Here is a 25,449-nt window from a genome sequence, read left to right on the forward strand (position 1 = left end):
GCACATGGGTCTGACTACATGGAACTTAAAGGCCAGGTGGCCACATAAGCAAATAACGGTAATGTAACCATTACAGCAATAGGCATGTTAAGTGTTAGGTGCAACAGAAGCAGAGGAGGAGGAGAAACTCGTTCTGATTAAAGAGACAGAGAGGGGAGGGTGTGGCTCTGAGATGGACCTTAAAGAGAAAACAGAGAAAGGGCATTGCAAGACCTGGCAGTGGCATGAATAGGGATGCTGTAATGCTCAAGGAAAGATGCCGAGAATAGCAGCATACACAACAAGTGAGGTCTCTTGACTGGAAAGGAAGTTTAAACAGGAAGCTGGGATAGGTTTTCCAGTTAGAAATTATAGCACATTTTAAGAGATCACTACACTAACTGGTCAGGGTTTTCATTCTTAGCCCTCTCGATAAATGCTAAGTAAGTACAGCTCAGTTATAACTGAGTTATAACTTAGAAGTACCATGTACCTATTTTCCAAAATGAAATTATGTCTCATACCAAAATAATTTCTATCATTACTAGATAACATTGAATTTCACCAAAGTACTTAGGCAAATGGATTAAAACCAGTAAAATCTCCCTCAGCTGTTAGATTTTCACTTTAGTAGTTCTTAAATTTGGGGTGGCAGTGGATGTATTTTCTCACTTAGTGAACCTGACAGAGGTTAGAAAGACAAAAATATCATAGAAGTAGTTGTTTAAGAATATTCTATTCATACAACTGCTTCAAAGACAAGGGAGTTTGGGGAAATTAATTATTTGAATATCTTGGTTCTGTCAATCTTAAAAAGTTGATTGATGCTTCTTGGATTTCTGAGAAAACAGATATTTGAAAAGAGTGGGCTTTTAAAAGCTACAAAATTAACATTAAAAAATCTCATAGCTTCCGCTATTTCAAAAATAAGTAGAGTTTCAGGAACAGTAAAGGCTATATAGATCAAAAGCAAAAATCAAATACTCTCCAAGTCTTCAAACGTGTACTTTCAAACTTTGATTCTGTACCACAAAATTAAGCTGCTTAATATAAAAGAATTCATGATTAAATTCCACGATTAGATTCTAAAAACTATATTTAGAAACATTTTCCCACATTTAGGGAAAACAGGTTACAGGTGTACAATGCTTATAGCTACAAAAACTGCCTAATCAAATAGGCAAATTAATATAAAGTATTACCAAAAAATAAAAACAATGACATTCTGGAGCACAGAAAATGAGAATGTTTAAATTTTTTATTTCCACTTATTATAATGCTATACATTATTTTAATGTAGATTTTGACATATGACATATATACAGGAAAGTTGACAAATCGTAAGTGTACAGTTCAATGAACTTTCCATACCATGAACACACCTATGTAACCAGAACCCAGACATTAACAGAATGAATGGTAAGTGGTACCACTTCATCTATGTACAAAAGAGGTACTTAAGCACAATTCTCTCACCTATTTCAAATTATACTTGGTGAAACATATTATGATGAAATACTTATAACACAGAGCTTCACCACTTTCCTGAGGAAAATGTCTGATTTCCAATCTTATGATTGCAAGTGTTGCACATTATTTGATGTTTTTCAAATACTGGAGGAAGCGGCAGTTAAAAAAAAAATCACTTTAAATATGTTTAAAGAAATCTATATTTTGAAAAACTTCTGGCTAAATCAGCTAAAATAAACCCTGCTTAGAATTTTCCGTGAATTACCAAAGAGTATATACACTGTTAAAAGTTTTCAAAAATGCATACTATTATTAAATAAAAATCTTCTAGTTCCCATCAGAGTTAAGATTAATACTATTTATATGTTTATCTTTTATATTTATTATTTAGTTTTGATTTATATAATTTAATGTTCAGTATTAAAATGATTCAAGAATTTTTTTAATGGGCTGGAAACATTATGGCTATAAATTTTTATAACTTCTGGATGCATGTTGTTATTAGATCTATGATAAATACCTTATTTCCAAAGTGTCTTTACAAGATTGCTTAAAAATGCCCTATATTCATCAGTAAATTCCCTCTAGTAAAATTTCAGTAGTCTGGCATTCTAGACTTGCAAAAAGGTACAGAAAGACTTACCGGGTCTTTTTCAATACACATTATATATATATTTCATTATAAAAATGAAAATATCATTTATTTATCTCTTTAAAAGTATCTTTTTCTCATGTTATAACATTTGTTAGGCACAAAAGGAACAAATTATCCATAATAGTGATATGTTCATAACAAAAAGTGCAGCCATTTAAAAAATATGGCACATATTCATGTGTTCATATTAAAGCTCTCTAAAATGTAGTTTGCATGAGGTGCCTAAGTGTGTATTGTATGATTCTTATTACGTGAACTTAAAAATAAAGGAAATATAAACAGATATGTGGGAATGTACACAAATGTTTTTTCTAGAAACAACCACAAGAACCTTTGAGGATACGGACTGGGATGGGGAAAGAAGGAATGATTCCACTTCTTGTTTTATCCTTTTCTGCACCATTTAAATTTATTACTAATGTGTACACTATATTACTATATTTGCTAATGGACCCTTTTGGGTTTTCTTCTTGGTACTTACATTAAAAACAAACAAATGATATATTAAAGAAAAGCATCCTTTCCTACACGAGGGCATCTAATCAACTCTGTAAATAACAGGACTTTATGACTAGCTTTTAGTGGGCAATGAAAGACTGATCCCTATTCACACTACCTCTGGCCTACCTCAGCCTCTCCATCTACCTCTCACTGCCCCCATGTTGAGAAGGCAGATAGCAATGCTACTTGGAAAAACAAGGGGAGAGGGCTCAGATTAAAAGATGTTATCAAATAACTGACTTTTCCAGTAGCACCAAAAAAAAAAAAAGTATGTGGGGGAATCAAATTAGTAAGTCAGTTAAAAAGATATAAATCAAAGCCTGGAAGCTAAAAGGAGTTGATTTGTTAACAAAAGAATAAAGGTGGTAGAACCCAAAAGCAGAAAATCATCACAAAGACCAAAGCATACAATTCAACAGAGATGCGAAGAATCATTTTAAAGGATTTTATAAATCACCTCCTAATTTATTAACGGGCTCATTGTCACAACATTACTTTAGATGTATGCTTAAGAGAATTTCCTATGTCACACTGGCTTCTGTTTATACTAGCCTGCTGGCATTAACAATATTCAAAGAATGTTGATAAGGTATAATAAAGATACGAGAGGATTATTTATAAAGAGCTATCTTACAGAAGGGCAGAGTGTGAATGTAATTCTAGTTTCTGTATATCCCTAATCCTCAGTTTCTTATTTATAAAAATGGAGAAATGAAGAGAGAATCATAAAAGATACCACATGTATATATGATGGTCAGTCAGACAGACGCTCAGTAAATAATTTTCTTCCTCAAAAGTAAACTCATATGTATAAATTCTTAGATTGGTGTTCAACAGTTACTTTCAGCTTTCCATTACTATTCCAAGGCTAACAACTGTAGAGCACTTTAGAGTTTATAGTCTGCTTTCATATTGTCTTTTTCAAGAAGGGATCTCTCAACATGCTCCTTACTGTAGCAACTAGAACCATACAATATACATTTTCAGCATGTGACTATAATCTACATTTCTCCTGGGTAAATTTTCCCCTCCCTTTTCATAGATTTCTGCCCCACCCCCGTCCCCTTTAAGCAAAAATCTTCTCCCTTTCCTTCCAAAGAACTATAATTAAGAGGTGTTGTTCTATGCTAACCTTTAAAAGATCTCTTACTAATCTTCTCTTCTGGGAGGAGCAAACGTTTTAGCTGATGCTTCTAAGGGAGAGACATCCACAGAGGCTAGGAAATACATACATACATGCACCTGTTCGAAACTAATTTACTGGATTGGCCAAAAAGTTCATTCAGTTTTAAGTAAAAATGAAAGACGCATTTTTCATTTTCACGAAGAACTTTATTGAACAACGTGTTCACTGACTGAATGAACTTTTTGGCCAACCCAATATTTTGCTGTTCTATAACTTTCCCTGCCACAAGGTTCATTTTTGAAGCAGCTAATCCTAAGGGCTAAAGCAGTGAAACGGGAGGTTAGGGAAAAAAGTACCACGCACGAGCACTTTTATACAAAGGTAGTGGTGGTTAAATATTAGTTTTCTTGGATAAAATAAAGCTTCAAGTTGGGTAAAAAGAATATTAATCATTTAATCTGATATCTATCTCAGAGCTAAACCAAGACACACCAGAGGAATATAAGGTGAGTCTGGCCTATGCTTAGCACTCCTTTCGGACTTAGCTGAGAAACTGAGTAAGTTTCAGGCTTGCTTATCATAACATAAAATGGATATTCTAACTATCTTCCTACTAAGTATAAGATTAACTAGGAAACGGCATCTGTTACAGGATGAATAGTGTTCCCTCCTCAAAATTCATATGCTGAAGTCCTGACCCCCAGAACCTCAGAATGTGACTGTATTTAAAACAGGACCTTTAAAGAGGTGGTTAAGGTTAAATGAGGTCACCGGGGTTGGCCCTGATCCAATGACTGGTGTCCTTACAAGAGATTAGGACACAGACTTGCACACAGGGGAAAATCATGTAAAGACAAGGAAAAGACAGCTACCCTACAAGCCAAGGAGAGAGGCCTCAGAAGAAATCAACCTTGTTGACACTTTGATCTCAGACTTCCGGCCTCCAAGACTGGAAATAAATTTCTGTCTAAGCCACTCAGTCTGTGGTACTTGTTAACAGTAGTCCTAGCAAACTAATCCCATATCCAGAAAGTAGCTAGAAAATTGTTTTGTTTTGTTTTGTTTTAATACATTTAAAATCCAAGGATTTTCCCCAAGAATGCCCCTCAAAAATCTCTCTATGACTAATAACAACAATAATAATTCCCTAGAACATGCAATTATTATTTGTTGAAGTATATTGGCAGTGTCTTTTAAAAGTCATGAGTGGTAATATGAGGGTAACTGCATAATCTGAAAACTGATGACTGAGCATAGCCAAGGGGAAAAAAGAAAGCAATCTGAATCTGATCCACTGGATAAGTAAGCTCTTTTTATCTTTGTACATGCAAATTCCAATATTATTCCAATATAAATTGCTGAAGCTAATAGACTGACTACTCTGAATCTTTTTTTCTTTTTATTTATTTAGGATTTAAACCCCACTTCTTTCCAAAACGCTTTGTGATTGCTTGAAAATTTGAAAACAAGTTATACAATAAAAATCATGTCAAAATTCAAATGTCGATGTGAGAACCGTCCTTCACATTTTTATTCAAACAAAGCAAGAAATGGTTCTCAACTCAACAGAGGCTTGGAAGAAAAAGCTCTGAAAGTTATAGTTGAAGCAAAGTAGAGTATAGCTATATAATCACCTTTCTAAAGGTTTTTAAAAGCCTGAGTAGACTATTTAGGTGGACAGGAAAGAACAGCTCCTGATGGTTCCTTAAAGTCTTAAAATTGAATAATGAATATAAAGCAACACAACATATCTGGCTTTTATTTTCAGTTTTAAGAAAAAGCTGAATGGATGTAAGATGCAAAGGGACTGTATTTAAAAGTAAATAAAGTTTCAGGTTATCGCTCTGAATAAGACAAAGAAAGCATGTTCGTTCATAGACAATCATAATCCCTTGTTTTGTATTTTTTTCCCTTGTAAATCTTTAGCACTAATATTCCCAATCCCCCCAAAATGACATTCTAATTATTTAATTTGACTACATGCCAAGTGCTATGCGAAATGATTGCACATGCACTTAAATCTCCACCACAGTCCTATGAAATAGGTAGCATTTGTGATTTTTAAGTTTATCTTCATTAAACATAATGAATGGATTATACTAGATTTTCAATATGGGGATCCCCAAAACCTGAGCTATACTGAGAACAAAGCTACTAAGAATCAACATATGAATGAGATCAATTTATCTATAGAAGCAATCCACCACAGAAGATGGTTCATAAATTTGACTGAAGAGAATGGGCAATGCCTAAGGACTGTCTTAACATCCCTCCACCCCCACCTTGCTTTAATTTCAAGATTTTTAAGCAGTCTTCCAAAACCTGCACTTTGCTATCAAAGAATGGGTCTATCAGTAAATTCTAGCATCTGGTCTACCCAGAAGTTGTACTCCTCATTATGAATGCATAAATTGGCACCCGGTCCTAGTTGGCTTGTTATTAAGAACTAGCACTTGATCAAATCTGACAAAATCAAGTTCCGGGACCTTGCAAAGCTGAATACTGGATCTGAGAGCATGGCAGCCATAACCCCATATTCTGGGTCTTGCCTGAGGAGCCAGCAAGTTTCCCCTCTTTGACATCTCTTTGTTCTTTATCATCCTATCTTTCAGTCTGAGGTAATGTTAACCGCAGTCAGTATACTTCTATAACAAAATTTCCATGTCTACAACAGTAAAAACCATCTAGTCTCCTTCTAGAATCTATGGGCCAATAAAATTTCAAAACATAAACATTCAGAGGGGAAAGTTACCTTTCTTTTTTCTTTGCCAAGTAAGGGTTGTTAAAACATAATCTATTCTTAAATGAAAGAATATTAACGGGGCGGGGGGGAGGGAAGGTAAAAGGAAAGAATCTCATAAAAGACTCAAAAAATATTAAGTGAATTGGGCTTTAAGGGAAACCCACTAGAGAGTGTTTCTTTTTCTCATCTCAACAAAGATGACCCCAGGGGCAACTGATCTAATTTAGCGACTTCATGAAGCAATTGGGACAACAAAGAGTTGATCACTTTGCCTAAGATCACACAACAGTATCTCAAATCTTGGTTCCCTGTGATTTCCAGCACTTGACTCTGGAACTCGTTCCACAGGAAAAGATGAAACCATGCTACAATGGCAAGCCTTATATTACCCCCCTTATCCTGATGCCACTGTCACCACTGTGTTTGGTTTTCGGTCTACACACATTTACACTGAGATATTATATTTTGGCATTATTTCTGGCAAATGTAGCACGAAAAGACTAAAGACTAATGAACAAGTGAGGTTTTTACAAACCATATAGTCTCCAGAGGATCTAATGCACCCAGTAACTCTCATAAATCAAATCTCCTTCTAACATTTCTTGGCTCAACAATCTTACATTCTACAGAACACTGATTTTAAACACTAAGCAAAAAGAAATCCAGTCATAAAAGCAATTGTTAATTCCTCATTCATACTATAGCATGGACAAGGAGTAGGATTTTTTGGTTTTGCTTTGTTTGGGGAATGAGCAGAATATAGTTATTTGGTCAAGAGTAATTCACAGAAGTGGTGGGACTGAAAATGAGTTTTGGCAAATGGAAGGCATTAAGAACACACAAATTTGAAATCCATATTCAACAGTAAAAGAGTGGAAAAGAAGTAAACAAGACTTCTATATTCCACCCAATTATTTTAAACTATAGTACTACAAAAAAGACAATTTTTAATTCTTTAATTCCTTCTGTGAGTAGATGGCCCCTCCTTCCGTGTGAAATTTAGTTTGCTTCAGAATATGCACATAAAAAGAGAACTCAACAGCGCAGTGGTAATATTTAGAATAGGCAAGGAGAATTTACCGAAGGCACTGCAAAGGCTAATAAAACTTCATTTTTCTTGTTGTCATTAGACAGCAAACAGTGAATGACCTTGTCCTTTGCAGTGTCAAGCCCTGTGGCCTCAGGCTGTTTTGTCTGACTTTCGATCTCTGATTACCTCCCCTTTCTCCTGGAACACTTTTCCAACTACATGGAAATGGTTTTTATGTTGACATTTCAAAGGTCACTCTACAGAAGCTAACATTGGATTAAGCCATTCTTTATGTGTCATTATGGGAGTCTCATTTATTCTCATTGTCACCAGTTTCAAGACAGCAAATTAGCTGGCTCTCAAAGTTTAAAAAAAGTTCCTGCTCTAATTTGGAGGAATAATAATTATCCATAAAATAGGTGACAGATTAATAGCAACTTGCATATTCATTACAGAGCAAACTAATGTCATTTCTCCACCTGCTGAGGCTTAACTACTGTATTTTCTACCCAGTACTAACTTGTTACAGTTCTTTGAACTTCACTAAGGTGAATCAATTATCACTTACCATTAATAAGCAGAGAGCTATCGGATCCTGGATATGAATAGTTTAGACGACCTGAGGGTAAAAGAAGGCCGTTACTAAATTTATTTTTTTTCATAGATGGTTTAAATGTATTCAACAACAAAGCTGAATTAATTGTTTAATAGGTATTTAAAAAGCCGTATTATGAGATAAAACTTAGCTGTGCTAATAAACACACAGAGTCAGTTGACATATCAAACAGCATATTCACAAACATTCAAAAAGGGAAAGTTTCAAAGTGGGAAAATAAAATACCCCTTATATTTAACTATTCGGTTATTCTAATTTCCAAATCCCCATCCAAAGGAAATTTTTATACCATTATGTTCTAATACCAACTCATAATAACAATCTTCATATTTTTCCCCATAAATGTGCAATTTTTCTTTCATGTGTAGTTTTTCATAGCTTTTTAAAAGTATGTAGTTAGCAGTAGCATTTTTTTATATAATTCGTAACAAAAGTGCCAGTCTTATGCCTACATGTACAGACACACTAATGGGTTTAAATTCAAATTTCGGGGAGTAAGTACAGAAGGTAAAGAGGCACATTTCATTGTACTTACACATGAAGAAAATATCAAAGTACACAGCACAATGCCCAGAGGCACAATAGCATTCAGCAAATGCTGGGTTAATTTCCTTCGAATTTTGAACCTAAAATGGGCACCCAAGATACCCTCCAGAAAAGGGTTTGTGAAAGTCTAAAATTTTGGGAGGATGCTCTACCTTCCAAATTGGTAGCCACAAATAAAGGCGGGGGGGAATGCATTTCTGTTTTGCAAGAGTTTCTACATGCAAGTTGAGGTAGCTAGACTACACATCATGTAACTAGTTCTATGCTATAAGTTACAAAACTCACTATGACAACATTTTCATGTCTCCATATTCCCCATGCCCTTCATAAGAATGGTGGAGAACCCTCAAGTCTCATTCATCTAAGGAATGGATAGGGGAGCTTCACTGTTAATTACCCACCACTGTCGAGCACTCTATACATCAGAAGCAGTGTGAGAATTTAAAATTGACTCAGAATTACAAACATTCCGATTAGGAAACCAGCAGTCTAAACTCTGACTCCACAGAACCACAACAGACTCTCTAAGACAATGAAAAGGTGGGTAAGCAGAGGCTCTCCCAGGCCTGGAGGCTGGGGCAAGCCTTTCAAGATGCCAGGAAGACTCCACCTAGTTCCAGAGAACACTGCGGGAGCCAGATCTAATACGTGGTCCTATCAATCCACCAGCCACACATTTACAACTCTTTAAAAAGGAACTTTAGACCACAACTATCCTTCAGTCTCTCAAAATCCTACTTCTTTGAAATAGTCTCCACAGAAATAAACTTATGCCATGAAAAGAGAAAACTGTTCTCTGTGGCTAACAGCTTTAATTAATCCACGTGCAAACCTTGGAGTCTCATGTGAAACAAAATCTGAACTTAATTTTTCTACCATTTAACACCAAATACAAGGATTTAAAAAATTAAGTTGTTAATTGCTCCACTTAAAATTTCAGCATGTTCCTATTTAGGGAAGAGAGGTAGGGATGAAGATGGGCAAGGAGGAGGTGAAAATTAATTTTGATATTTCAATTTCTTCCTAAAAATTGGCTTCATTATTTAATGCTCATATGCACACAGTCAAGTATCCAAATCCAGTGAATTCCAGCTGAACTGCTTTAACTACAAGCCCAGATCATATGACCTGTCACAAGTATTATCTTTAAAAAAGCATAGACTTGAGATGCTGGAACAAGAACATGACCTTAACTGTTAAAAACTTGGGAGGGAGGGAGGGAGGGAGTGCTGTTTCTGAATCACTTGACTCAAAGTAGCAGCTGATTTTCCATGATGGAACATTTGCATTAATTTTGTAGCTGTAAAACCCTCTGGTAAATGAATTAACAGCTATCACTCATACCATTTTTATTTATCATAAAACATGTTTTAAAAAGATGATATAAGTCAACACAGAAACAAAAATATTTAACAATATTAACTGAAGTTAAGAAAATGTTTTGCTATTTCTAAGAAGATACTCTAATTGGGTATCTATAATTGAAGATACTCTTAACACTCCAACTGAAACCAGGGCTGTTCCATATGAACTATAATGCTTCTTACTTGATACTAAGGAAGGATAATTAACGATGAGGATCCAAAAAACAAATTCCCAAACTAGCTGGCCCAGTTTAACAAATCAAGTTCCACCTTATCAGAAACTCACCTTTGGGGTACCTTTTACGGAGAGAGAGATAAGAATATTTCAACTTGACAGGCACAAAAATATCCCTTAACTCAGTTCTCTCAGAGTCTGCCTCAACACACACCTCCTAAAGAGATGCCACCCTCCACCCCCAAGGTAGGTAACGTTTGAGACTTTTTCTGATCCTTAGACTTCTAAATGCAGTAGTTCTAACCTTCAGCTAAGACAATAGAGCACTGAAGAATCAGTGGCAAAATTCACAGTTTAACTCTCAAAGTGATACTTGTTTTTATTTTTTGACCTATTCTCATGAGTCCTGTCAGGCTGGAATTAGTTCTGGCCTCTGAGTAGTAAAGATACCTGTAATATTTTGTTAAGCCAGCAGCAATGCCTTCTACTTCAATTTTAAAATATTAGCAGTGACATTAAGAAACCTTTGAAAAAAACTTTCATAATGCTTCCCTATCCTACCTGCCCTTTCCTTCTATAAATTTCTTCTGTAATTAAAATATCTAGAGTCATCCACTCATGACATCTATTATGGAGAATATATATCACTTCCTTTCTGGAAATTCTCTGAAAGCTCCCATTATAAGTGCCATGGGACAAGTGCCTTGTCTTCTACAAGCCTTTCACCTTCTCCCTGTACCCCTTTTATTTCTGCTCTAATATTCTCTCTGCTCTACGGATGCTAATTTTCACCGGCATTTTTGCATTTTCTATTCCATGGCTAAATTACTGACAATCCTCTCCTTCCCTCTGAGACAGTGGCCCTCTTTCTTTGTTTCCCATGGAGGATATTTTCAAATCTTTTTTTGTTTGCTTGTTTGTTTTTCAAATTTTTTTCCAGGGCGCCTTTCCCCAAAAGGAAACCCCCTTGTTATATTAACTCACCAGATTTTATTTCTATCTATATTGCAACAGCCAACCTTCTCACGTAATCATTTCAGCTACTGGCTAACTTTCTTATCTCTTTTAAGTAATAGCCCCCTTTAGGAACTAGAGCTTTTTTTTTTTTTCCCTCTGATAGAACACAGCTTGTGGGATTTCAGTTCCCAAACCAGGGACTGAAGTTGGGCCACGGCAGTGAAAGCCCAGAATCCTAACCACTAGGCCACCAGGGAACTCCCAAGAGCTTTTTTCTTTTTAAAACGTAGGTACCTCGAGTTTCCTGTTTGGGCACCAGGTAAGCATTTAATTAGTTCATTCCACTGAACTTAAAACACCAGCACTTCACAAATGAATAAAGTGAAGTAAAATAAAAATCCCTGCGATATCTAAATATGAATATAACCCAGTGTTTGTGGGTTTTGTTTCATTGGTTTTTTTGATAACTCATCTATCTATAAACATAACTCAGGTTTGGGCACATCTAGAATTGAATTCCTCAAGGGAGAAGGAAGGCATTAGGATTTCAGGCAAGTAAACCTATTTAGTGGATAAAATTCAATCTTTGGAGGCTCTTGGTATTGATTGTGTTATAAATGCAAAGAAATACTGCCAGCTCAGCAGTCCTAACCTTAAGGGATGCAATGACAGGAAAAGCAGTCATCTCTGGAGGCCAGCTGTGGCATTTGGAGCCAGAAGCCTGGCATACATCACGCAAAAGGCATAGACTATATTTGGTGACATGACTCAACCTAGCCAAATATAGGCAACTGATACAGTGTGACTCTGGGGAACTACACTACCAAATTCTACAGCCTAGAAAAGATTCAGACTCGAACTAGGCAATTGTATGCTAAGCATTTGCGAGTTGGAAAGAACCAACATTTATCAACCAGAATGACTAAGAATTGCTGGGGGGAGGAGGTGCTCAAAACAACAGTGTATATTATCATATTCTTTTAAGACACTAACTAAAGTAACTCAGTTAATGAGATGGAAGGAGAAAAGACTAGAAGGAAATACTCTAAAATGTTTCCATTATTTTCAAAATTAGGTAAAGTACCCTTGTTTTCTAAAATTTAACCCAGATACTATTGCTACCGATGATTCAGCAGTAAATGATACAATAAATGTTGCCATTTCAAACACACAAGCAACGAAAAACATCAAATGGTCTATAGCACTATTAGATTTCATGCTATGGCCTTCTCTTTTTCAGTCATGCCAGCATTGTTGGGGTCATGGTACAGGCCAAGGAATGATAACAGGGGATAACTCTGCAAGGTTGTCTAAAATATAGCCATGCAGTCCAAAGAAGTGACAAGAAGCATGAAATTCTGGGTTAGTATTTTTATTGACTCACAGTATAAAAACCTAGACACTCCAACAAAAAAGGAGAGGTTTTCAGTGGACATCGTTAAAAATTTCTCATAGGGAAAGGATAGGCATGGACTTAGGTCCATTTCTAAAACCGATTAAAAGGTTTATGCACATGACACAACACACACACACACACACACACACACACACGTACACACACATACATACATACACACATATACATTATTTGTTATTGTTTAACTAGAGATGCTTCTCCTGATTTTGCTCCTGCTAATTTTATTTAGCTCATATCTAAGTAAGCCAAAGCTATACTGCCATAAATAATTTTTTAAAGGAGGTGCTGTAACTGCCTTTCTGCATCTGCTGTTTTTACCAACACTGCCTGAGACTTGCAGCAAGATGGCGCTGTGGGGGCCTGGATGACGCAAGCAAGGTCCAAGAAATGTGGAATAAATTCAATTTCTGAATACCAGCTTTATACGCACACAAACGCAGAATACGTATCAATATGAACTAATAAAAATGTGCTCACTATGTTCTATCATTTAATGATACAAGGATAATCATTTTTAATAATTTCTTCCAATGACCTAAAAGTAACTCCCCAAATCATAATCAGTAACCTTATTCTACCCCCTGACCTATCTGTGATACAACCGACTTCCAGTAAAGACGTTTCCACTCAAAACTACAAAGGAGACACTGGCTGGGGCTGACATCAACTGGACGGAGAGTCTTGCCCCCTCCAAAAGAGCCATTTAAATTACACACAGTTTAGGCTACACAAAACCCCTCTCCAGGACAGATTTGACTTTCAGTTTAAAGACCGGGGCTTGTAAAAAATACTTGAATTCTCTTGCCTACCTCTCTAGGTTCATCTCTCACAATGCCATTTCCCTTCCCACATGAGGTACTCTGCACGTTCAGAACTACGAGCCCATTAACTTTTACTTCTGGGTCCCTCCCTCTGTCTGGAACGCCTTCCTTTCTCTCTGGCCCCAGTATTTCACCACTCAAGCCTCCGCCGTTCTGTCCAGGTAGCTTCTTTCTTAGGCCTCACATCCTATGGAAAGTCCCTGCCTCAAGCCACGGGCTCCCTGGTTCAGACAGCCTTATGGGCTCCATAGAGCACGCTTTACACTTATTATGCTATATATATATATATATATATATATATATATATATATATATATATATATTTTTTTTTTTTTTTTTTTTTTTTGCGGTACGCGGGCCTCTCACTGTTGTGGCCTCTCCCATTGCGGAGCACAGGCTCCAGACGCGCAGGCTCAGCGGCCATGGCTCACGGGCCCACCTGCTCCGCGGCATGTGGGATCTTCCCGGACCGGGGCACGAACCCGTGTCCCCTGCATCGGCAGGCGGACTCTCAACCACTGCGCCACCAAGGAAGCCCTATACTATATTTAAATCACCTATCTCTAAGCTCTGTTCCTAGTCTAGGGCAACAGAATCTTTGAGGATAGATTTCACGTCTTGCATCCCAGAGCTTAGAGCAGAGAAAGGTACTCAATAAATAGCTGTTGAATAAGTGAATAAAACAAAGCTAGCAGCTGGTGGTCTCTCTGCCATGAAACACCCAGTGAAAAGTGCAGAGTTGGACCAATCCCATCTTGTGAGATAGGTCAAATTACTCAGTTTCTCTGAAGTAAAACAGAGATATTTCTATTTACATGTGACAAATTCATGAGATAATTTTTGCAGAAAGCCCAGAAAATTCTCCCAGTATAGAGTATGTGCTCAATTAATATTAATTCCTTTTCTGTCACTAACTTATAAGCCAAAGATAACCAACAGTTTTCTACTTGTGAGAGAAAGAAAGGAAGGATTCCTCTTAGCCAAATAAGACCCAAACTGGAACCTTGGAGAAGGGAGTGGCTATCTGCGGGATTTTTGGCTTCAGAGAAATGAGAGTTTGCTAACGTTCTGAGTTACAAACAAGGATATCACTCTTCTCTGGGGGAGAGAAGAGAAAAAACCTAACTCTTTACTTTTATGATAGCCAAACAGGCAAAGTAGCAGAAATATTTTAGGAAATGTGAAAATTCAAAGGAACTTAAAAATGTTCCTTTTAACAAAAGCCAAGGAGGATCTCTTCTGTACCAATAGCTCAGATCTAATTTTTCAATTGTGATCGGATAGCTGAAAACCAGAATGTATAGTGGCCAAAAAAAAAAAGAAAAGAAAAGAACCTCTATCTTTAAGGTAAGTAAAGCAATGGGATTTGTTTCTACAGATTGAGGAAGGGTTCGGAATAAAAGAAGGTTTCATAACAAAAGAAGGTTTGCTTTGACTATAACTCAGGGCAGGTGCAAAGATGGAAGATCTAAAAGCATCTAAGAATTTCAGGCAGAAGGGAATGTCTAGAGAGTCACTAGCAAAGAGCTGACCCAATTAAGGAATTTGAAAGATTTCCTACTGCCAGTAAATCTAACAACAAACCAGCAAGCAGGAAGGCAGGCTATTTTTATCCCTGCCAGAGGCCTTCTGACTCTGGATGCTGCATTTAGAGGACAGAGCAACAAGATAACTTGCCTTAAGAGGATGTTATGATACCAGTGATTAATGGCAATATTTTAAGCTTTAAAAAATTAGGCATAGTTTTTATCCGCAGTAAACCAGCCAAAGCCAGTTAAAAAAAAAAGAAAGATAATATAATGGAAAGAAAAGTGGAAAAACAGACCAATGGATAGTAGAAAAGCTGTAATAATCCAGAAACAAAGCCAAGGCAGTAAATTAAAATTCTACCTTGCAAAAAGGTTGATTAAAAGAAGCATGTGTTATAAGAGACATATTTTAAAAGAACCAGTGAATAAAAATAAATAATTGTAGAAGTGGCCAGAAGGTAAAGATGATGTTGAGCAACGGCTCTCTGTACTGACATGAAGAAGACCAAGACAAACTTAGGAAACCCCTAGGTACTATAAACTAAGTTACTTGCAAATGATTGAGAACTTTAGAGATGAAATAAGCCATTCTTAACACTGGTTACTTAAGTGCAAACCCCAAAAAGCCATCAGCAAAGTCAGTAGTTGGCCTTCTGCATACATATCATCAACCCTAATCACTTACTTAATATAAATTCTGATGACTTTATTGAACCTTCATGAAGAATGCACTTGGATTTCATGCCTAATCTGATTTCATCTTTTGTTGTCTCAAAAGGCCAGTTCTTATTTTCCTTTATCAATACTAAAGGCACTGAGTCTTCCTCGTATTAATTAGCCCTCAAAACTAAAAAACAGGCTGTTCAAAGATAACTGCAAATTATTTGGAGAATAAGTTGCATGAGGCCAAGAGTCTTAGTTTTTATTTCCTGATATATCCCAACAGCCTGAAACAGTGCTTGATATTTATTTGTTTTAAGAACAGCCTCCCACAGCTTCAGACTTTACATACATATCTAAAGTGGTTCTCAAAGTAGAGTGAGGCTGAGGTTGAGGAGGGAGAGAGTCTATCTGAATCACTTCCAGAACACATATGCTTAAGTCTCATGACAGACCTGGTGAATCAGAATCAGCGAAAAGAATAAGCCAGCTTGGAAAAGTTCCCTCAGTGATTCTATTTTGACCTCCACCCTCCAAGAGGCACCCTTCAATAAGAAATCAGCAGGTGTGAGATCTGAATCTTTTACAGAAGATTATGATAAAATACAGATTTTAAATTCTGTCCCCAGTCTCCTACAGAGAAATTAAGAAACCTGAATGCCTGCTCTCTGTCTAAAGTATACTAAGACAAACTTTTTTAATGTTTGTTTCCCTCACAAATGCTACACAATAAATACCTAAGCTACTGAACCAGAAGTCAGAGGCTATGTGTTCCTATCTTGATTCTCTAGGCACCAGTTAGTCGAGTGACTTTACAAAAGCGGTTGTATCTCTCTGAGCTGCAGTTTCTGCAACCGTATATTGGAGATCGCAAAACTCACATGGAAGGTTATTATAAGGATTTAAATTAGAGATAATTCTCAGAAGTGGCAAAGAATAAAAGCCAGAGAAATGGTATCAGAAGTAACTGCCCTTTCACTTGAAACTGGTTGTTAACACTGTTTCCTATACAGAATGTCCAGGTCCACCTCAAAAAAGAAATATGTAGCTCAGCATCAAATGTGTCCTGTGGTCTACTACTACTCGGGACACGGAATACACTCAAATGTGTGTGGGGCTGGAATACAAGCAGAAGCTAAAATGTAAGGTACTTCCAAACCATGTGGTTGAAGAAAGCCATCTCCCCCTCCTAACAAGGGCTACCATGTTACTCCACTCCAGGGTGCACCCCTCCTGTCACAGGGCTCCCCCTGCCCCCTGGCACTGTGCCAGATGTAGCCTGACAAGTCCACACTGCTAGACATGCCTCAAAAGGCAATAAGATGGCTTCAGATGCCAGAGACAACATTCCAAAATGCTACTTGGTGGAGATGATAATCTAGGATAAGGTAAGCGACTCCTCCTCACTCCTCTTTGTCCTCGTCCCCACTATTTCCTCTATTAAATTCCTTTTTTTGTTATGTTCTTTTTTGGTAATGGGGGACATTCTAATGGTAGGAGTTTAAAGCGGAACAACTAGAGAAGTTCTTACAGCAGTGTTTCATAACCTTCCATGATTATTAAGACCTACTTCAATCAAAATATTTCAGAGAGGCTCCCCACCATATCAGCTGAAGCCCTCAAGCCCCACGCCAGTGGATACTACAAGTAAAACAACCACAACAAAAACCCTTAATAATAAAAGGCTACTATGAATTCAGCAACACCTTTAAATATATTTTCATTGTATTACATCAGCATCCATGTGCTTTTGGAAGATAATCATGCAACACATACATGACAAATCTATCATCTAACTAGAATGCTTGGTTCTAATAGGTTCCTAGACCCCATCAAGTAATTCCCATGGCTGAAGAGGCCCGTGGTCCACAAATTGAGAACAGAAACATTATATCAAGCCAAGTTTAAACAACTGCTTCCTTGACATAGTATTTTTGGGCCTATCTCAAAAAGAAAAAATGCAGTCTAGAAACAAAGCCTTCACTCAACTGAATAAATTTGATTGATTTCTGGTTCTATCCCTTCTTACAAGCTACTCAATATTAAATGCTGCCACACCCCAACTCACATGAAATCCATGATACTTTCAGTCATTCAACTATAAAAACCTTCAACTTTGTCACTGAGAAATACCATGCCAGAGAGACTGCGTGGAATTGCTGATAGCAACTTAAAGATCACTAAATTCAATCCCTCCATTTCCTCCTGCAGGTAGAGAAACCAGGATCTAGAGGGAAGTGACTGACTTAAGCCATGTAACTGTTAATGGCAAAACCAGGTCTTAATACACTCCTAAATGCTTCTCTTTATTTCTAACAATTTGGTAAAGTCTATTATAAGCTAACAACTTCTGATCTTTTACAATAAAGAGATCAAGTGGCCAATTTAAATATCTCCATTTAATTAACCATGCCAGACATTTATTATTTGGAATACTATAGCCAGTAGAAGTTAGACTTTTTTTCTTTTCTAGATTCTTTATACTAATTAACACTAATTACTCATGGCTGCTCTTCAGAATGAAGATCTGCACTTTAGTGCTGGTTTCTCAAGAATTAAAAAAGGGTCCTCTAATTGGTTGATTCCTCCTTCTCTTCCCAATGCATAACAACTGGCATCAGCCCAGTTGGATTCCAAAGAGATTATGGAACTGCTCTCCCTTCGGAATTCCACTAATGTTCTTAATTGACTGGTTACCAGGTAATACCCAGAATAAAACAAAGCCTTGCTTTTAGAACAGAGTGTGCTAGTGTGGGACTGAATTCAGACTCGGTCTATCAGACAAGATAATGAAGCCCAGAGGCAGCCTAGCCATCTCCATATCTGATTTGAAAAGTAGTAACTAGTTTAAAACTAGCTAAAAGGTATTCCTTTTGCAAATTTTTACTGCTGAACTGCAACAAATGCATCAAGTTTTTTCTCTTTTCCCTCTTGTAACTTAGGTAATGAGGATAGTGGCAACATGAGGGGAAAAAACTAAGGAGTAGTGAATAAAGAAATTCACAAATCAGGTATACACAGCTGCTAAGTGAATCAACTGCCTACAATATTCAGGTAGAAATTCCATGCCTGTCAGGAAGAAATAATTTTGTGGCACAATTGTGCAACTATTCTGCTTCCTGTTGTTAAATTGAATGCAAAGAGAATCTTGCATATTTTTATGACAGCTATGAATCAGGTGGCATTGCTTCCACTCCCTTAAAGTCAGCAAATAACATATTCCAGGATTATATAACAGGATTAAAGAAAGTCTTAAGACCTTCACAGACAACTCACCATTGTATTTACTCCATAATCAAAAAGGCTTTCATTATGCAGATTATTAGCGTATAGGGCTGTTCTAGTAGCTGTCAGGAAATGAAACAGCAAGTCACCTCTCTACAGAATTTTATAATATAGAAGGAAAAAACAGAAAAATAATAAGTGACACTATCAAAAGGTACAATATATTATTAATTTGGACATGGTGCATGAACAAAACGGATCTCTATAAATGTTCTGGACCTCCTTCTACTTTTTTACACGGTAGGGACGTCCCTAATATTTGACACTGACAAACTGCTGACAAAATCTGAAAACCTTACTACTTGAATTTATTCAGATTTCATTTCTGAATGGAAAATATTTTTGTCTGTCCACATGGTAATATCTATACTTACTAAGCTGTACACAGTACTTAGTGTGAAAATGTACAAGATCACAGAAAAGCACTCACTAATGTGCTACCTGACTGCTGCTTGTTTTTTGATTTGGTATTTCTAAGTGTTAACTGTCACACATAGTTTATTCCTTTACCAATCCCTGCCCTGAATGTGAGTCTAACAAAATCAAGTTACAACAGCCATAAAGTACGTGAGCCTTAATACAGTTGTAAAGGAAAAAAAAAAAAGTTAATGAGTTAAAAGCACCTTTGAAAGAAATCGTTAGGCTCTTCAACCTTCTAATAACATAAAAAGTTTACTGTCATTTTCCCCTCTGCCCCCCTTTACCCTCATCTCTCACCCAGGTAAAAGCAGAGTTGCAACAATGTTTTAAGATACCTACTCAGTTTTCCTGGGCTCAAGACTCTCTGTGCTCAATGTTCAGGATTAAGATAAGGGACTGCTTGAGTAATTATGGGCCCCCATCACTGATGACATACGACAAATTCCCCCTTTGTGACAACTGCTCGTATGATTTTCGGAACAAATAAGAACAAGGGTCAATATTCTATCACAAACACATGGAGGGCAGAGGACAGAGGATCACTACTTTGTACTTACCAGTACATATTATATAAAAAATCGGGCAGATGAGGATCTGGCCAAGGCACAGGAGCATTTAGTATGAACCAAGTTGGTTTCACTTCAGAGCCTAGAGTAAGGAAGACTTCAATCCAAGGCTACGAGCACATCCGTGTTCACAAACATCACATTTTGTCCTCCCAGGCATTGCCCTTTCCCCTCCTCCCCTTGAAAAATTTAAAACAAAATAAAACAAAACAAAAAACAACAGCAATCCTCAACGTGGAAAAGTATAGTCACACAGTTTGAAACCGACACCTCTGTAAACTCTGCCTGCACTGTGCTGTGAGGAATCAGAAAAATCCTGACCAACAGTAAACCAAAAAGGAGACAGTGGGTCCGAATTACGAATACACCCTGCACCAGTAATACACAGAAAATCATGCCCCAGCACTTTGCCCCCTTCTTCCTCACAAAGGAAGTTACCTCAACACAGAAGCCCAGGTCCCATCCTACGGCACAACTAAGTCAAGCAAAAGAGAAAGAATGTTTAGGATGTTCCATTTCAGCAGTCAGGAAAGGGAGAGTGGGGAAGGAGAGGAAACCACCTCACTTCTAATAGCCACATGCGAAGTTCAACTGTAGCCACGTTTATGAACTGTATTCTTTGCTGTGTGCCTCACTCCATTACTCATGAAGCTTCTAGGCGTAAGGCAATTTTCTGCTCCCCAGAGACTGCAGCCACTCCCCTGCTATGCTGCTTTGAATTACTTGGTATCACCCAAGCAGAGCAAGAAAGAACCAGCCGAGTTCAGGAAGGCTCCAGCCAGGTTTGCAGGGCTGCTGCCTGGAAGACTCTGAATCTTCAACACTTGTAATATTTAAAGATCCCCCAATTCACCAGAAGACATTTGATACCACATAATGGTAATTTGTTAAGAAGGAGAAATTTGATTATGAATCCAAGTAAAATTTAGCCGTTTTGCTTTATCCGTGTCTTCCTTATGGTACTTTGTATCGTGGCCCATTAAATATCCCTTGAAGAAAAACATCCATCTAATCCTTTAAAAAGGTGACTGGGGAGTAGGGTGCAGAGCAGTGCATAGTTGTCTCTCCTCAAATTGCCACAGGCAAACTGATTTAAATAGGAAAAGGTTAAATACTGTAAGAGATTACATCTCCCCACAACTATTTCAAATAAATCATTTAAATAATATTACAGCAACAGGACTTATTCGGTAAAAGTCCCTTTCATTTTTTAGAACTGTATTTACTCTGAAACTCAGATTTATAACTGAATGATATTAAATTTAGTCCTATTGTCAGCAATTCTCATGGAAAGTTTCCAGAGCTATCTCAGTGTACACAAAGTCAGTATACAATATCTGTTCAAAACATCTGTATCGGTATACAACATCTGTTCTTGAAAATACTGAGCTAAGTGACTGCAATTTGGAGTATAGGAATATTAAAACAATTGTGGATCGAAGGAAAATTTAAGGTTTTCTGGTTATTATTTATGATATCTTTTTAAAGCAGCACTAACTTTATTCCTTCCCCTACTGTAAAGATATAGAATTTAAATAATTATCCCAACAGTCTCTCTCTCCCACAGTGACATAAAAAATCTTATAGAAAATTAACAAAACTGGCTTTGTGTACTAAACTTTCAACTGAGTTTCATGATTTTCTTCTAGAGATTATTATAAATGGTTCTGCTTAGCAGCAAAGAAAAGAGGCACAGATGGAATCATCACTTGCCCACTCGTTGAAGCATTTGTTTCAAACAAATTCACAGCCATGAAAAATAGTTTGGAGAGGGCCCCTAATTTAATGTGTAGATAAGGAAAAAAAAATCTCAGAAGTATTTTAAAATGCAAGGTCACAGTACCTTCAGCAGTCTGGAATTAAATGCATAGCATTTTTGGAGTAGGTCCAGCTCTTAAAATAAGTTCTTATTAAATTAATGCATGAGGCAAGTGAGGCAGTAAGGTCTAACACACTCCCACTACTTACTTGACTGACATATGCAATAGGTTTCTCGGGCACAACGGGAATATGTAAAAGACTGGCACTTTAAACAACTTGCATTTCTGAATGCAATCATCATTGCCCACATGCAAATTAAGTATTTAAAATGCCTGAAACTCAGAGGGACTGGGGTAGATATGCTGAGCTTCCCCTTCCAAAAACTGGAAGCAAGATACTTCCTATAACAATATGAAGAGTGGAAGACTCTAATTTCACAGTATTCTGAGGAAAAATAAAATGATATTCTGATTCATAATTTAGTTAATTAATATCTGAAGAACAACTATATAATGTTTTGACAATTTACAGATTGCCTTTGTTCTCTCAATAATTTTGCTGTCTCATTTGGCTTTCTAGTGAAATGAAGCAAACTGGATATTAAATTGTTTTCATATATATGATTTAAAACACTCAACCACTACTATGAAACTCTGAATTGTTCTACTCTGACATCTGATAATTTTCAAATACTCGTTTTTGTCTCTTTATTCCAGTGCTGTCTCCCTCTGCTTCCATTCCATGAACTACTGCTTCTTGGTTTATACATATATTCCTTTATTCCCTTCACATACAGGAAAGAAAATTTAAAAAGTCTCCTTAATTTTTAGAGGTTTCTCCTACTGTACACTGAATGTAATATCACTTCATGAATCTTTATTTCACTGTGTCCAAACTATGCTTCATAAGGGCTGAAAACAGATGCACTCGCACGTGTTTTTAATCGATTTCATGCTGCTCCATTTCTAAACAATAAGTAGCAATTTCACAGGCAGGAAAAAACATAAATAACAGTAAGATACAATACTTCCCAAATAATCATCTCAGCATCTACAATAGTAAAAGATTTTCCTGTCCAGGTGAAGAAAATACTTGATAAGCCTAATAATTATAGTAGCAATGCATAAGCTGCCATCTCAGAGATCAAAATTCAAAAATTAGTCTACAGAGCAGGCTCTTAGCTTGTAAGACTGGGTGTGCAGTGAGGAAAATGAAATCGTTCTCTGGGGAAGAAGTGCTACAGACTGTCACTGGTGTTAGTTATGGAGAAGGCAGTACATAATTTCGTGGATAAAAATACTACATACAGACATGCCAGCTGATCAGTGAAATGACATGGAGATAAGGCAGAGGGAGGACCCTTTTCTTCTCCAAGAGGTAAACCTCTGTACATGGAGAAAATGACGGTAGCCTTAAAATTCTTAGAAAAACTATTTTTAAATGAACTGTAAAAATATATATATAAATTATGAAATGAAGGCTAGCTATTTGTTTGCACATTTCTTTAAAAAAAAAAAAGGTTGCTAAACAAGCCAACTGGAATCAACAGCATAGTCATAAAAGATAAACTCAAAAATTATATTTGAAAGTTCCTAGGCATATTAACATCTTGTCTGTTGATGGCAAAAATAAAATAAAATTTTAAACCCACTTCATTAAGGGAGATTTTTTTCTTTTTCCCCAAAAGGAAAAGGCAAATTCAATTTGGGGTTTCTTTTTTTTAATTTAAATAAATAATACAGCCTTAACAACTTCATTCAATTGACAGGTCTTGTATCAATTTTAGGCTTCATTATTTAAACACATACACACAAACGACATATCTACGAGGAATTGCAAATGAAAATAAAAATAAATGAAAAACAACAACAACAACAATAAATAAATAAATAAATGAAGTCATTCATAATATATTTTATAGTTATTTTTAAGATAAAACTAACCCAAATATAAAACCTGCCTCCATATGATAGTTTTTTAAAAACAATTTTCAAATTAATTTTTTGAAAGGCATATTATTCTATACTAGTCTCATAGAAATAATGCCCATTTTCTGTTTTATCTGTTTCTAAGGAAGCAGAGCACATGAAGAGGCTATTTATTCATTTTCAAAATGGACAGGCAGTTTTATATACTTACTTTAAAAGGACAATGTGTTAGATTTTTTAAAGATATTCAGCTTTTATTATCACCTTTAAACAAAATTTCACAATAGAACCACTGTTAAAATCAAACAGTTTTCCTAAAATAGCTATCTAAATCAGAGGCGAGTTTGACAAGAAATAAAGTATTCCCCTGAGCAAAACTGCATTGCGATAGACTACAATGGTATAAAGTTCATCATCTTGGTTTAAAAAAAAAAAAAATCAAGCATAACTGCAGTCTGGCATTTTAGGACCATGAACTCATCTGTGAATTCCTTACTTCTCTTAGAAGGAAAAAATACACAAAGTTCATTTAATATGCTTAAGTCTCCTTGGCACTCATATTGAAACCGGTTTTCTCATTTGATAAGCATGAAAACAGACTTAATAGATGTTTAGTAATACTCGATACCATTTATTGAGTGTCTTCTCAATGAACTGGCAGTATGCTGTATTTTACAGACATATGATATCATTTAATCCTCATAACTACCACAAGACTGTAGTGGCAGAATGGCAATTTATTTTTTTATTCATTTTTTTTTTTTATGGTACGCGGGCCTCTCACTGTTGTGGCCTTTCCTGTTGCGGAGCACAGGCTCCGGTCGCGCAGGCTCAGCGGCCATGGCTCACGGGCACGTGGGATCCTCCCGGACCGGGGCAAGAACCCGCGTCCCCTGCATCGGCAGGCGGACTCTCAACCACTGCGCCACCAGGGGAGCCCCAGAATGGCAATTTAAATCCAGGTCTATGTGACTGCAAGACCCATGGTCCTTCCATCATGCCACACTTCCTCTTTTATGTCATAATTTCACAAAACATTTGTGTTCCCACGTTAGGTCAATCAGTTAATTTTTTCTGTCACCAGACTTAACTTTTAATTATCTCTACAGAATCAGCCTAAAGAAACCTAATTTAGGTAAAAAGTGGTAAGAATAAATTTAAAAGGGAATATAGAATAAAGGCAGAAGTTTACACAATGAGCCACTTAGCAAACTAGAAGAAAAAATAAACCTGAGTTGTCCTCACTGTATCCGATAAACCAAGGAAATGTTGTTAATCCTATTAGAATAATGTGTGCAAACTCTTACATAAATACTAGTTAGAAGCTTACTTCTTAGAAGCATCACATAATAAAGTGTTTATACTGCTGCCATTTGTAAACTGTTTTCTCTGATAAAAGACATAGGTACTTATCATGAAAATGAGTTCTAATTATTATCCCTATTATCTAGTACATAAGAGAAGAGGCTCTCAAAAAAAAAAAGTTGCTGAGGAAATCAATTAAGGAAAAATGTGTCCTTTAGAAACTTTTTCTGTACTTAACTTTTAATTCTGAAACAAGCATAGATTCACATCAAGTTACAAAGAGTAGTACAGAGAGATTCTGTGTACCCTTTTTCCAGTGTTCTCAACTGGGAACATCTTACATAACTATAGTACAAAACCAGGAAAGTGAGACTGTATAATTCACAGACTACTCAGATTTCTCCTTTAGCTACTTTATTTTAAAGTGTGCAGTTTTTCTGGTGCTAGACAGGGCCTTAGACTCTCCTAATTTTTCTGATGGGAAAACAAAGGTTCGAAGAGGCTGAAGGACTAGCCAAAGTCAGAATGCTAAGAAGTGACCAAAAAAAAAAAAGCCAATTCTGAGAGACCTCTTTCCTCAGAAACAAAGTATGCA

The 25,449-nt window shown here is 36.6% G+C and overlaps 1 protein-coding gene across 6 annotated transcripts in view; it reads right to left on the bottom strand.

The window, feature by feature from the left end:
• Nucleotides 1-25,449, bottom strand: part of CPEB4 (cytoplasmic polyadenylation element binding protein 4) — a 64,458-nt gene that overhangs the window by 17,817 nt on the left and 21,192 nt on the right. For 2 of the 6 annotated variants that reach the window (XM_033432096.2, XM_004272014.4), the window contains exon 3: nt 8,073-8,123. The exons of 1 other annotated variant lie outside the window; for it this stretch is intronic. In XM_033432096.2, the coding sequence (XP_033287987.1) occupies nt 8,073-8,123 (51 nt within the window). Of the gene's footprint in view, nt 1-8,072; nt 8,124-19,851; nt 20,051-20,298; nt 20,344-25,449 lie in introns of those variants that run through there. 3 more of the 6 variants (XM_049708096.1, XM_049708094.1, XM_049708095.1) reach the window with 3 other exon arrangements.

Source organism: Orcinus orca, chromosome 3 (genome assembly GCF_937001465.1).
Source record: "Orcinus orca chromosome 3, mOrcOrc1.1, whole genome shotgun sequence".
NCBI lineage: Eukaryota > Metazoa > Chordata > Mammalia > Artiodactyla > Delphinidae > Orcinus > Orcinus orca.